Below are 15,307 nucleotides of genomic sequence, written 5' to 3' on the forward strand. Positions count from 1 at the left end.
ACCAATTCTAATTAGGTATTTGCTTCTCTTCCTAGAAACAAGAAAAGCTAGAACGATTTTATTGTTTTATTTATTTATTTATTTTGGAAGAGAGGGGGGGGGGAGACTGATATAATCAGGTATATGTCGTTTCCATGTGAGGAGGCATCCACATCCTCTGGTTTTAGTAAGGGCACTCATCTCTCAGTTTCACTCTACTTGACTGTTAAAAAAGCCAGTTTGGATTCCGAAAGAGAGAAACTCAACCAAACATGAGGGGCGGCTCACAACGGTTGTCAATATGGGCCCTATTATGTATACAAAACAACCATGCTGTGTGCCTCTTAAGTCTTAACAAGGTTTAAAATTTCAGTCTCGGACGCTGAAATTTCAAAATTTCAATCGAAATCTGGTACGAAACCCGAAACCAATATTTTGTTCAATATTAAATTTCAGCCGAGATTACCAAAATTTCGGTGAAATATTAAATTAATATTAAAAAAAAAACAGATTTTTTAGGTCAAATTTCAGAAAAACTAAAATTTCAGCTGAAATAAAATACCGTTTCGGTTTTTATCGATTTCTGTGTCGGTCTCCAGCGAAACCGAAATAATTTCGGATTTCGGTCGAAATTTAAAACCATGCCTCAACACCCATCCGCATTCCAGCATTATGCTATGTGCCTCTAATAGCATAATTTGAGGAATGCATTAATTACCATTGTAGGATTTCAGAGGTTTAGGCCACTGAACTGGAGATTCTAAGAAGGTAAGCGCCAGTAAAATCATGAAGCTGCTATAATTAAAAACAGAGGTAATCTCAATGTCAATATGCAACTAAATAAAGACAAAAATCACCCTAGCCTGATGAAATTATCCCTCAGAAACGTAGAGGCCTTTCGGCTATCTGATGGTCTTTTCTAACTCACAATAAAATCATGACGCTGCTAAAATTAAAAACAGAATCAATCTCAATTTCCCAAGGCAACTAGATGTCATGCAATTCTTTCAACTGAAGTGTTCTGCACGGGTGCAAGCTCTTATTTCATTGATGTGAAGCAATATAAAATACAAGTCAGAAATAGTCAAAGCAAGGAGTAAATAATATTGAAATCTAAACCCTCCATTTGCCTCGGATCAGCCAACATAGTTGTAAGATGATGGCCAGACAGATGCACCCAAATGCCAAAAACCCTACATGTCAATCTGATCCCTATGCCTCAAAGAACAAGTTCTATAAATTGTTTCAATTTAGCTAATTAGAAAGCATAGTTCTAGCAGGGCAGTCATAGAACAAATGCAGTACAAAGCTCCTCACAAAAAACTGCTGTGTTTCTTTCCTCTCTGGAAATGTTTTATGGATAGCATACATGGGAAGCAATGGTTTTTTTTAACCACTGTAAGTCTGAAAAGGCTATGATGTAATCAGATAAATGAAACAGCAAGGATTTGGAATGGCATAAAAATAGTGGGTAGCTCTGAGGAATCCAAATATCCAACGGAAGCTCACGATTATTAACTTGACAACTGATTTAATATAAGATATATTTCAAAGGGTCCAACAATACAACAAAAATAGCCATGATGACAGACACAACTATCCATCCAAGTACCCAACAGTCGCAGGAAGCAATAATTGAAGAAAACATCCATGAGAGATTGTGCATAAGCAGAAAATCTGAAAAAAAGATGCCCTAACTCACATGACACTTGCCATTGGCAAGATCAAGAAGACTCCAAGTAGATTTTCTAAATAATCCCAAGTGATACTATCAAGGTCATCATCACGATCCAAGTGTTTATTTCGCATTCAACCAATGAACCAAGGGGAACACTCATCCAAAACAGCCTTACCGTACCGGCTGTTGGTTGTAGTGGTTCTTCTCTTTCTTCTTTGCGGCAGCAAGCTTAGCACTCCTTGCGGCAGCCTCAATAGCAGCGGCTTTGGCGGCAGCATCCATCTCTTTATTTGATTTCTTTTTCTTCGCGGCAGCCACTTTCTTTAGCCGCTCTTTCACATCAATAGCAGATGCGTCTTCCTCCGCCGTTTCAGCTCCTGCTGCTTCAACGGGGGCATTATTGTCAGAACCATTTGGCTGGTCTTGTGGATCTTTAACCTCCTTGGATGACTTTTCCTTCTTTGCTTTCTTTTTTTTCGCACTTTTGCTCTCCGCAACGACTGGATGATTCTCCTTCTTTTCTGCATCTCCATTGAGACCCTCTGATTTCTTCTCTTCTCCAGTAGCTGCAGGTGTATGCAGGGTGCCACAAACTCTTGTAAAATGTACATTCAAAGGAATTTTAACACGTAGAGGACTTAAAACCAAATAAAGTGATGGAATGACAACTGTGGGAATTATAGTGACATAGTTTGACGCCCTCGAGAGATTTTTAAAATTTTGAATTTTTTTTTCTAAGGATATTACCAAGAAACTCTTGCATAAAATAAAATAAAGAAGTAATGCAAGAGAATAAGAAAACAAAATAAGGGAATTTAAAAATAACTGATAAATATGAATGATACGTAAATACTAAGAAAATTATTGAGACAACTATCACAAAACATAGGGAAATCATGGGAAAGTCCATTTTGTTTAATATAACGATAAAAAGGGATTTGCTAGCGTCCGTCACAAAAGGCTTGCGGATGGTCTGTTGCATCTGACAGCAGCCACCTCGTGAATGAAGACAAAATCTGCTGAAAAGTGAGCCTCCGTGGCTGCTGTCAGATGCAACAGACCACCCGTGAAATGCCTTCTGCGATGGATGCTAGCAAATCCCCAAGAATAATATCAGGATACACCATTTTATTGAAAACTTCAGATATGTAAACATATCGAAGGTGTGCTCAAATTGGGGACGGTGTGCATATGACATGCACACAAATTGACCAACATATGCGGGCTCTAGTATAAATGGAAATAATTCTTATCTCATAGGGAACTTCTCATGCTGCACTACCAAAAAATAAACAGTAGAAATTGGGTAGCAATTTACTTTTCGCCAAGAATGCCTCTCATTGTCTAGCCAATTGGAAACAATTTCATTTTGACATACAAGGGCAGTTCGTTGGTTGACAAAGATATAGCTATTTCAACAATCAGGTAAATTGAAGGAATATACAAGTTGCTTGGAAATTATGTGCACAGTTTCACCATTGCACTGAGCTCAAATCACAAAAGATACAGAAAGATAACAAAAGCAAAACAACAATGGCGGAAAAGATATTCAGAAGATCCGTATGAGTAGGTAATAAATTACCGTGTGATTCATCTTGACCATTGGTCTCCTTGTTGGAGATTCCTAGCTCAGTCAAAAGATCGTCGAGCTCTGCAAGCTCCTTTTTCTTCAATTCCTTCTTTGAAAGCTGCCTCTCTGTATCTTTGGGTGCCAAAGAAGCTGGAAGCAGATTCTTTGGCAGTGCCTCAGTCGGTATATCAGCCTCAGGCTCATTCTCATGCTCTTCATCAATATCATCATCACCCTCATCTAGACCATCCTCTTCGCTTTCAGTTTCCTGTCATAGCAACAGAAGTATCACTTCAATTCAATATATGGACTTTCAGGAGTTTTGAACCGACGTTTGAATTTGGTAGTAATTTATAGAAAGCTATTCTGCAGACATTAGGCCCTTCCTCGGCATTCCGTTTTAACTCAAGCAATAGCTGCCAGTAACCAGAAATACTCAACATAATAAAGAGAAAAAAATATCGAATAAAGCAGCTTGAACAGTTGAACATAATAAATATATAAGGGGTCATTTGGATGTGTAATTTGATTGCATGAGTTGGGTTGGAGAAATTTCCCCCTTTTCTATCTTCTAATCTTTCTCTTGGAATTGAAGAAGTAAAACACAAATCAATTTTCTGGTTTTCTTTTTGTTCCTTCATCAAATTTTGCTCGACTGGTTTCCAGCAGCACCTTCATTGAAGCAGCCTTTCTTGATTCAACCTTCACAATCCGCCACAAAGTTTCAGCCAATTTAAAGTCCATCTGCAAGTTCAGAAGAATACCCTGCAGACTGCTTTTGGGTCAACAAACCCAGAAAACCTTCAGCCAAACCATCAAAATCCTTGAATTTGCCCAGATTTCACACCTAGAAGTCCAGCCGATCCAAAGCCTTCCATACCCAATAGGAGGGGGAGGAGGGGGAGGAAATGGTAAGGCGGGTGGGGGATTGGCTCTGCTTATCTTGTGCTTACTACAACTTTAAATAGTAGAGTTGTTGTCGATGGTGTAAGCAGAACAAACGAGCTCTCTTATCTAGAGTTACCCCATCTCTAAAGGAGGATTTGTGGAAAGCAAGAAACAAGGGGAAATCAATCCAAAGGCCTGGAGACTGGGATTGTTTATCTTGCGACTATCTTAATTTCAGATGGCGGGGCAGATGTCGAAGGTGCCATTTGGACAGAAAGAAAGGTAATTCAACCCCTAACGCAAATTTGCAAACCCCACCATTTCGAAATCCCCTTTGGTTAGTAAGGATGATGACTGTTGGCCGGACTCTGGGACGATCTTCTCATCGGTCGAGGGAGGTTCTCCGCTCTTATCTATATCATGTAAGGAGGTGGAAACGAGGTTGGATACCCTAAAAGCCTGCTTGATAGGAAGAAGGAAGGAGACTTCTAGGACCCTTAATGATCTTTGGATGTGGGCTAAAGGAGCTTGGGGTACCCCTTCCCTTCCTTGTCCGTGTATCCTATCAAAGGACAAAGTTTTATTTAAGTTTGATTAAGAGGAGGAGGCTGTTGAGACCCTGGCTAACGATATCGAGGTATGGGGTAGTCAATTTGCACTCTTTATCCATTTGGAGCTGTGAATATGTTTAAGGAACGGAAGCTTTCTGGGTTAACTTCTATGGCATCCCACTTCATGCCTCGGTCCCCTCAACGGTTGAAGCCCTAGGAAATGTATTTGGCCAAGTTCTGGAGGTAAAAATGGAAGGGAGCCATAACCAATGTATGAGTTTTGTGTCTGCCAAAATTCTCACTCCATGATGGAAGTTACCCCCTTCCCTCACCCATTTCACAATCAGAATTGAAGTTCAGAAATCATAGTTGGGCTCCGACTCTGCTCCTTCTAAGCCAGACCACTGTTCGAGGCTACCACCTTCCCCAGGGAAGGAAATTCTGATTATGGAAAGGCAGCCATCGGCGATGGAAATGGGGCCTCCTTAACAGCCTCTGGATAATCAGGGAAGGAGAGCCGTTGATCCCCTGGGGCCCGCTCCTTTGAATTCAAATTTCAAACTTCACTGCTTAGCTGTAGTGTCAGGAAATATGCAGGAAGAACTTCCTCCCCCCATTCTGGTCCCTCCTGTGACTGATGGAGGTGCCTTGGGATCATCAAACACTCAACCTGTACAAGATCGTCATTTACCTAGAGTACCGGATCACACTGAGGAAGGTTTCAGGTTGAAGGGTCCTTATCAAGTGCTAGCTTTGCACGCCTGTTGACAGGCTCGCGAAATCAAGGAAATGTTTGGGAGTCTCTAAATCTGGGTTTCTGGGCTATCTTCTTCTGGGGTATCTTTTGGGTCAAAGCCCAGACCTCGAAAATTGAAATCTAGCTTTGCATGGAGGCAAAGATCTAAAGTGGAAGGGCCCGGCCATCATAAGGGGTACCCCCGAGGAAAATTACCTATGAAATTTATGGATGCTTCCAATAAATTTCCTTTCGAAGGGATGAAGAATAAAAAGAAAAATGATGCTGCGACCCTTGTGAATTCTGAATCGGTTTCTCAAATCCTCAAGGTATGTGTTGCTTGTGGATGAAGTCTATTTGGGATCCCCCCAGCTCCTGGATGACGGTGCTTGGGATCGAGAAGGGCTTCGGAAAAGGTACATCTGCTATTTATCGACCCAGCCATTAGCAGTGTCGATAAGCATTTAAGGCAGATTTCACGAAGGAATGATCACTTTTATTTAAAGAAAGGAAGGACGGGGATTTCCGTGTTGGGATAAACATTTAAGGCATTTTAAAACTTTTTATTTCAAGTATCTTGAGAGTTTTCTTCATCATGGGAAGTCGAAAAAGTTTCCTCTAGTTGGGATGGATGTCAATGAGTAATACGGCGCCATTAATGCACATTTATGGCAGGAAGAGTTTTTTGTACGCAAAGAGGAGTATGTGTATGGACACCTGTCCCTTGGTTAGAGGTCCCTTCGTGGCGGTGATAACACAATAAGGAATTCTCGCCTCTTCGATTTCCTTGTAAACAACAAGAGTAGAGGAAAAGAAAACACTCGAGAAAACCAGATGGAAAACTTGAACGATACCGCCTTACCCCGGTCCTCTTCCTCGAGTACTATGGTGGCGAGCTGGAAGAGGATGCGTACTAGGAGTTAATTGAGATAGAGGATACATTGAGCAGGGTAAAGGCGATGGTTTACAATGAAGAGTTGGCTTCTAAATTAGTGCCAACACCGAGAGAAGTCACTAGAGACTTCTTGAAGAGACAGTGGAAGCTCTTCAAAAAAGTAGCTAACAGAAGGCCAGAAATATTTTTTAGTGTAACTGGGTCGCATAATGTTAAGGAAACCCACTCACCGATGCATAAGCACCCCTTCTTATCCAAGGGTCTTGGAGGATGAAAAGACCTAGAGGCGGTTACGATGGGAAGAAGATAAGGAGTCAGGAATTAAAAAACTGGACGCTATGATTAAACAGAAAAGAGCATATGAAGTAATGGACCCAAATGTCGTGGAAGCCCCGGCTATTAATCTCGACGAGGAGGTTTTTGCATCTGAGATGGAAAGACTTTTGTCGGACTTACAAAAATGCTCACCTTAAGGAGGGCATCATGAAGTTCGATAGTAGGATGTCCAGGCTTAGGAAAGTACACATCAGGATGCTGGAAGGTTTGTTTTTAGGAGCCTTGGATTGGAGGTATTTTGAGGATAGGTTAAAGGCACTAGGCAAGTGTACAGTTGAGAGGGGGACCATTTTGAGGATAGGTGAAGAAGTTCCTTAAAGGAATAGTGGCTTCAATTTAGGGTGTTTGTTCGGTTATAACCGAACCGAATAGACCAAATTTTGATAACCGGACCTAATAGACCAAATTTTGATAACCGAAATAATTTTGGTTATCAAATTTTGATAACCGAAACCGAACCGATTAAAATTTTCGTTATTCGGTTATAACCGAATAACCGAATAGTGGGAGAAAAAGAGGGAAAAAGCAAAATCGCGGTTTGGATCGGAGGGCGAGGATCATCCTATCAAAATGATTTTTTGAGCACAACCTAATTAAGTTGTTATCAATCAAATGGACGGTTTTGATCATCCTACGGAGTGCCCATATAGCAATTTTTTTTGAAAAAATAATGGTTTTTATCATAATTTCGGTTTATTCGGTTAACCGGTTTTTTTTTTTGAGATAGCCGAAACCGAATAACCGAATTTCCAAAAAAAAAAAAACCGAAACCGGGCCGACCAAACCAATTCGGTTCGGTTTGGTTATTACCGAATGATGAACACCCCCAGCTTCAATGGTTATCAAGATCTTCGGTGGAAATCGCAATGGATTTAGCAAAAATTTTTGGAATTTTTCAAGGGTGACTAGATCTCCGATGAATGGAGAAGCGAAGAATATTTTGGAAGGTGGTTGGTTCTTGATGATTTGAGAGCTGTTTTTTGGTGGATCTGGAGGACGGTTGGGTACGGCCAATCGTTGGTTTTATAGTTGTTCTTTTTTGTTTTCTTCGACGACTTGGATTGATCCAGGTCTTCAGACATTGTAATACTTGGCGGACTACTGGTCTCCTCATGCATGTATTCTTCGTATGATCTTAATATATCTTCGTCATCTTTCAAAAAAAAAAACCTTCCATACCCAAAACTGGATTTCCAGCCACCAACTTCAGTCACACAACTCAGTCAACCAGCCCCTTTAACTTCCTATAGTTTAGGCGTTTATAACAACCCACAACCCTGCTTGTTTCAGTGCAAATCACTACCTCAATATCTGAGACCCATGATGATTATTTCAACCGCAAACCTCACCCTAAAGCCTATCTTTCCCTATATTATAACACCCAACCAAACCTCTTAAACTGCAGCCGATTTCACCCTTCACCTTCGTTGTTTTATTCGACCAAACTACCTTCCATAGCTACCCGAACCACCACCCTATCTTGATAACCTATTTCCTTCGCCCCTTTAACAACCCTTCTCACTTCTTAACCAATTCTTTCTCCAATTCTTGATTCTTAAAACACCTTTCTTAATTCCAACTTTTAACAACCAAATTCCAACTTTTAACAACTGACTTCACTTCTTGCCTTCTTTAACCACCTTAACCACCCATCTTGAAACCAACCAAGATTCACCCTATTCCACCATAACCAAGGTTTTAAATTTTGGTTTCGGAATGCGTTTCGAAACAGAAATTTTGGCTAGAAATTTCGTTCGAAATCTATCGAAATCAATTTAGATAATATTTTATCCCGCACAAAATTTCGTTGAAATTATGGTAATTTCGGGATAGTATTAAATAATAAATAATAAATAGTTTTTTTGGAGATATTCCTTGCCGAAATTTGGGGGAAAAAGAAATTTCGATCGAAATTTTGTAACGTTTTGATTTCAACCAATTTCAATTTCGGTCTCGATCGAAACCCGACCGAAATTTTGAACCTTGGACCATAAATAACCTCCATAAAATTACTCATATGATTCCAGATACAACGAAGATTTTAAATTTCAGTTTCAGTGGAAATTTCGGCTGAAATCATGTAAAATTAGGTTAAAATTTTCAGCATTTTTAAAATTTTAGTAGAAATGTCTGAAAGCAATTTTGGTGGAAATCTTAGAAATTTTGCAAATACGGGTGATTTCGGCAATTTTCGTTGAAAGGTCGGCGAAATCTTGTGCGAAACCGAAATATTTTGACCGAAATTTAAAACTATAGATACAACCACCTTCCATTCAACGAATATTTCATTTCGTTTCACGACCTTTTAGTCCTTTTCCAAAAGTTTCATGTGCCCTTTCAACCACTCCAACTGCACTTTTTCACCCTTTTTCTTTAGCTTCCCTTTCTTTTCCCTTGATTTACCTAACCCAAGACCTCATCCTACCCTTAAGCTTCTGCTACGGCATCCATACATTTGATATGAGAACTTTTGCTATCCGCCACTGCGTTATTTGATATCAGAGCTTCTGCAATCCACCTCTGCGCCAGCCATGTATATAACTTCTTTCCCAGGCAAAGATGCTTCTTGGGTGTGAAATCGTTGAGATCATGATTTTAAATTTCGTCGAAATGACCGAAATGTTTCCATTTCCATCCCCACCAAAACGAAATCTACATGATATCCTTCTACTTCATTATTTCCCCGAAATTGCCAAAATTCGACCAAAATGGTCAGAGCGACAAAAATGGAAAGATATTATTTTTTGCATTTCATTAATGCAGAGAATGATATTTGGTAGGCAACATCATTGAACTGTACAGCAAAGTAACCATACCCTATGCAAGGGATGTTAAACATGCATGAGACAAATAATACCTCATAACTCTATGTAGTATTGGCATAGAGTCGAGGTCCTTAGAGGGGAGACTCATCATTGTACATTCTTATACTTCTTCACATATACTTCTTTATTGACTTTACTGGTCAGACATGCGACAATGCATGTCATTAGGTGTTCGATGTGATTAAGCCATTATGGATGGTTGTGTTGCTTATGTGATTGTTTCTAAGTATGTATTTGTGCTTATTCTAGCATTTCCCAAAGATTCTTCTTAAAATTTCATCATTTACATATGTTTTTTTAAGATTAAAAAATTTCATCATTTGCATGTTTCAATACAAGGTTAGATAGACTTAAAAATGAAGACATTCGTAAAAAAGTGGGGGTGGCACCAATTGAGGAGAAGATGAGAGAGCACCGCTTAAGATGATTTGGACATATCCAATGTAGGCTTTTGGATGCTCCGGTGAGAAGAGGCGACTCGTGCCAAATTGATGGAGTAAAAAAAGAGGTAGGGCCAAACCGAAAACAACTTGGGTAGAAACAGTGAGGAAAGACTTGATAGCTAGGAACATGACAGAGAACATGACCTTGAATAGGATAGAATGGAAGAAAATGATCCACGTAAAAGAACCCAACTAGAACTAGGATTAGAGCCGGGTAGATTACTTTCACCTTCTTTATGAAATTTTTCTAAAGGATTCCTTTAGCCGACCCCAACTAGTTTGGGACAAAGGCTTTGTTGAGTTGAGTAGCATATGTTTCAATACATTTCTGTGATTTTATAAGATTCCCACCGAAACCGAATTTTCCATTTTCGGGACAACTGAAACCGAAACCGAAATTTAAAACCTTGGTTGAGATCTCTGGTCCGGCTTTGAATGGTTGTTCACCGAACCTTGTTTTCTCCGACCGTAATTTAGTCATCCTGCTCCCTCCCTCTTAGTCTCCTTTTGTCATAAAATCTAACAACATTGCTCCCATTAACAATATTGCACTCATCGCCTTTAATCTAACCTTGGACTGCCATGGAAGGTTGATCAACAGGGAAGAGGTCAAACGACGAGAGAGAGAGAGAGAGAGAGAGAGAGAGAGAGAGAGAGAGAGAGAGAGGGAGAGGGAGGGAGGAGTCAAGGAGCGATAGAAACCCTAAATATATAACTAGCACGAGAGAATAAAGGGCATTTTACAATAAAAGATATTACCAACTTTTTTTAGGGAATAGATTTACTTACTTTCTCCGTAAAATCATCAGTTTTTTTTTTGGAAATAGTTTTAGCACCAAAATGTAACTTTATGTTGATTGAAACATACCATATAATCTAATCCCCTGTAAAACATTGTTTTATGTCGATAGGAACAAACCCTTAAGGAATTATTGTACGGAACATGATTTGGATGAATTTAGTTTCTTTAATGGTTTAACTCTTAAGCCTAGCATTTCTTTGAAAATTTTTAGCGCATTTGATTATTTATTATTTGTTTCTGCTTATTTGGGAATGGATGTTACTGGTCTGTTGTGTTAAAACCATGGTTTAAAATACCGGTTTCGGTCCCTGGGAAAACCGAAATTTTGGAACAAATTTTTTTTATTTTTAAATGTCCCAAAAATGAAATTTCCGAAATTCCATATTTAGCGAAAAATGGGATTTCGGGAAATTTCGGTTTCGGTCCCCACTGAAATCCGAAATTTTGGTTTGAAATTTCAGATTTCGGTCGAAATTTAAAACCATGGTTAAAACCAATATATTGCTCCTAAATTACCAGAAAGTCAACCTGGGATCAGCAATAAAGAAAATTTTCTTTCCTCTCCATTGCCGCTGACACCTTTGCTTTTGTGTGTGCTTGTGAGCCTATGTTACCTTTGTGTGTGCTTTGTAGTTTTAAACCCCACAACCTCGCTTGGCTGACATGCCTTGTTGCAGAAAAACTTCAAGTGCCGAACAGGCCTAGTCCTCATATAGAAGGCATGTGACAATTGGTATGGCACTAGGTTCCCGCACCCAATAAGCGGACCACTAACGCCAAAGGATGGTGAAAGGTGAGTGTGGTGCACAACCTTCACTTCTGATGAGGACCATCCAAGGACCCATATTCAAATTTTAAAGTGTTCTTTAGGTGTCTTTTTAAGTCCCGTAAGGTATAGAGGGGTACCACGGTCTATTCCTCACAATATCACTTCGTTTCTTTATTTTGTAGGTGTTTAAAACGGGACTCACATGTTTATTATAAAAATCTAAAGTGGTTAGGGGGGAGTCGATGTATTTGTGGGATTTGAAGTGGGTTAGTTTCCAGAACTCGATCAAGGTAAAAGGGAGTCGACACGGGCGACTAGGCAATGACGCGGGGAAGTTTTAAAACTATGATCAATATAGGTAGTCTCACAGACCATCATGGCAATGCAAAATGAGAGAGAAGAAAAGATATACTTCCAACCAGAAACAATAAATCACCAAAAACATAAAATTGCAGAAGAGAGAAAAGAAAAAACACTATTTCATCATTCAAAGTCACAGAATTTTAAACGGTGTAAGGCCTTCCAACTATACGGTAGAGGTACCACCCTTGATATTCGATCCATCAGCAGATCACTTTTTGAGAAGCTGATGTTGGATTAGATATCAAGGGTGGTACATCTACCGTATAGTTGGAAGGCCTTACACCATATAATTTCCCCAATAGTCAGAGATTTTTATATGGTGTAAGGCCTTACAACTATACGGTAGATGTACCACCCTTGATATTTGATCCATCAGCAGATCACTTTTTGAGAACCTGCTGTTGGATCAGATATCAAGGGTGGTACATCTACCGTATAGTTGTAAGGCCTTATACCATATAATTTCTGCAAGAGTCATAAGTCATGTGAAACAAGCAGTTACTCCAAAAGCTTAAGCTGTTGGAGAAAGGCGTTATTAATCTTTTATACTTTAACACTCCCCCTCACGTGTGGCCCCTCTTTCTTTGGGCTAGCGTACACATGGCACATGTGGCCCCTCTTTTAGGTTCGGCCATTGCATGTGGATTTTTGCCATCCGGGAGGTTTGAACCCAGGCATTTGCTCTGATACCATGTTAACTTACCAACTTCTCCAAAAGCTACCATGTTAACTTACCAACTTCTCCAAAAGCTTTTGGAGAAGTTGGTAAGTTAACATGGTATCAGAGCAAATGCCTGGGTTCAAACCTCCCGGATGGCAAAAATCCACATGCGATGGTCGGCCCAAAGTGGAACCACATGTGCCACGTGTTAGCCAAGTAGGCCACACGTGCGGGGGAGTGTTAAAGTATAAAAGATAAATAACGCCTTTCTCCAACAGCTTAAGCTTTTGGAGAAGTTGGTAAGTTAACAAGTCATAAACCTTAAATTTCATACATTCAAATGATAAACTCTAACAATTAAACCACATGTCATGAAAGGCATAATTAAATCAAATTTGAAAATGTATATATCAGGTTAGAATAAGCAACGACAATCTATCAACATATTCTCCATGTTATTATACCATAAATAAGCTTATTCAAAAGCCCACACTGACAACACGCAACTGAAGAGATGCAAAGTCATAAAAAAAATACCCATCAACCTATATCATGAAAATGTATCAACCTTTCTTAAATCAATCCATCAAGGGCAGGTAAAAAATAAAAGCAAAATCAACCTCCCCATGTTAAGAAAAAGAAAACATATCGAATTCGTAAAGAATAGTCATATCTAAAAGGATAATATTTGAAACAACAAACAAGCAAGGCATCAAAATTTGATCACCTCTAAGGGGGGCGATCTTTCCTTGTTCTGCTGGGGATCTGAGGTGCCCCAAACAGATTGTGGTGGGGCCGTTGTCGCATAGTAGTCGTCGTCATCATCAACATCAGCCCAAGATTTCACATTGAGGGGTGCTGGGGCCCACACCACCTGGGGCTCGGGTTCTTTGGCCTGGTTCTTGGAGGATCCCTTGTTCTTCTCTTTCTCTGATTTCTTCTTTTTTCGACGACTGTCAAGCGCTGCAAAAATGTTAGTGTTGTTTATCCCCAAGGACCCATCGTCCTTCCTGTTTCCCCCTCCCACCATTTCTAGCTTAACCTCAGAAAAGCCACAGTTGCAAATTCCAAACTAGGGTTTCTAAAAACAACAGTTTTGGAATTAAAAAAAAATCCGGATTCTCGAGAATAAGGGCGTTTTTAGATAGATAGCAGAATCAAAAGCAAGCGATTACGTTTTCACAAATCAGGAAAAGGATTAGGTTTTAGATAGATTAGGGATTTGGAGAGATTGAAGATCTAGAAAACTAGGGTTTCGTTAGAAATCAGGAACTCGAAGCTAGAGATTCCGAAGAAGATAATTTTGGATAATAAAAGAATTAGTGTTTTTTTAGATGAGGACGAGAAATTTATACTTTCGGGCAGAGAAAACGATCGAGTTTGTAAGATTCGATCTAGAGATTAGGGTTTCACGAAAGCTAGGGTTAGTAAAGAAAACAGAAAAACAAAGAAAAAAAAATAGGGATAGAGAGAGAGAGAGAGAGAGAGACGGGAAATAAAAAGAAAGACTGATTTTACAGGGAGATACTTATAAGAGAGAGATGAATAAATAGTTTAGATTTGGAAAGAGATGGGGGCGAGAGGAGAGTTTTCCTCTGTTTTGTATGCGATGAGAGAGAGAGTATCGGAAATGTAGATAACGTACGCAAAGGACACTGAGGCCGGTTTTTATAATACAAGCAGGAAAAAAAACCCTCTTTCATCCGATTTATTATAGATGGTAACAATATCCACGAAGAAAAATCAACCATTGGACGGGTGGATAAGTTGCCACGTGTACGGTGATATGGTCCATAGATGATGTTGGTCATCAGAAATCCATTTTTTTTTTTTGGGTAGGTTAGCTGGGATTAACCTCTAATCTCTAAGGCTGAAGAACAAAGCTTCAAACCATTGAGCTAGAGGCTGAATCCATCCCTTAACAAATCCATCTTGTTACTGGTGGTTCCACTCAAACTTGGTGATTCTAGGCACTTGGTAAGTTCATGCTGTTTAAGTTTTTCATCCCTCAATTTTGTAAATGAGATGTCACCCCACATCTCTAACTCACACCCCATGCATTATGGGAACGAGGACAAATTATGGCTAAGACTAGTTTGCATGTGTTCATTTGTTTCTCAGTATCTTCACAAGAAAAGAGAAAACCCTTGAATAATTTTTTCCTAAGATTGGCGACCCTGTATGGATGATTTTACACTGAATAAACACATGGAATTGGCTACCCTGCATGGTGGATAATTTTATAAGAAGGAGCTCTTTAAACGAATTGGTTGAAAATGAAATTATGCTCGCCTTCTTCGCTACTGAAACGGAGAACAGCCCTACTGAACTGAAATTCTATCTACTTTCTAAAGTAGTGAATTCTTCATTCATTTCTATATGTCAATGTAGTTGCTTTTGACTCCACCACATCTTCCTCATTTGATTTGCCTTACAAACAAGGGAGGTTTGTGTTTGATTGTGAGTGACGTAGAACAAATTTTATCCTGATTTTTAAATGAAAAAGTGAGATCTAAAATTTGTTTTACACCCATTTTACATCAAAAGAACTGCTCGACTCATACAGCCCTACCTACAAATTTTATGCTCCTTTCGCCTTACCAAATCACCTATGTGCCATGTGTATTAGCTTGTTATCCCCGTGACATCGACTAGGATTACAAAATCACCTATGTGCCATGTGTGATGTGGTCCCGTGATTAGACTTAGCAATCCTCTTTGTCTTTTCCTTTCAATTTTCATCTATTCTATTTTTATTTTTTTCTGTTCAACATAAATAAAAAGGATTACGATGTATTTTGTCAAATTAGC

At 39.4% G+C, this 15,307-nt stretch overlaps 1 protein-coding gene across 1 annotated transcript; it reads right to left on the minus strand.

Annotated features, from left to right (window-relative positions):
* Window positions 1-1,490: 1,490 nt before the first annotated feature.
* On the minus strand, window positions 1,491-14,141 carry LOC143892438 (uncharacterized). The gene is made up of 3 exons (XM_077397057.1): window positions 13,224-14,141; window positions 3,240-3,495; window positions 1,491-2,223 (listed from the first exon to the last, which is right to left on the minus strand). Exons 1-3 carry the CDS (start codon window positions 13,524-13,526, stop codon window positions 1,829-1,831), a joined length of 954 nt encoding a protein of 317 aa, XP_077253172.1. The 5' UTR covers window positions 13,527-14,141; the 3' UTR covers window positions 1,491-1,828.
* Between the last annotated feature and the right edge of the window lie 1,166 nt (window positions 14,142-15,307).

Source organism: Tasmannia lanceolata, unplaced genomic scaffold, assembly GCF_043159265.1.
Source record: "Tasmannia lanceolata isolate RefF3 unplaced genomic scaffold, GAP_Taslan_0.1 ptg000015l, whole genome shotgun sequence".
Classification (NCBI taxonomy): domain Eukaryota; kingdom Viridiplantae; phylum Streptophyta; class Magnoliopsida; order Canellales; family Winteraceae; genus Tasmannia; species Tasmannia lanceolata.

What these genes read in the sequence shown, in the direction of transcription:
- LOC143892438 (XM_077397057.1), bottom strand. Translation starts at nt 13,526, where the DNA reads ATGGTGGGAGGGGGAAACAGGAAGGACGATGGGTCCTTGGGGATAAAC. An exon ending in AAAGATCGCCCCCCTTAGAG is followed by an intron (nt 3,496 to 13,223) that starts GTGATCAAATTT and finishes TTGCTATGACAG; the next exon opens with GAAACTGAAAGCGAAGAGGA. An exon ending in TGGTCAAGATGAATCACACG is followed by an intron (nt 2,224 to 3,239) that starts GTAATTTATTAC and finishes ATACACCTGCAG; the next exon opens with CTACTGGAGAAGAGAAGAAA.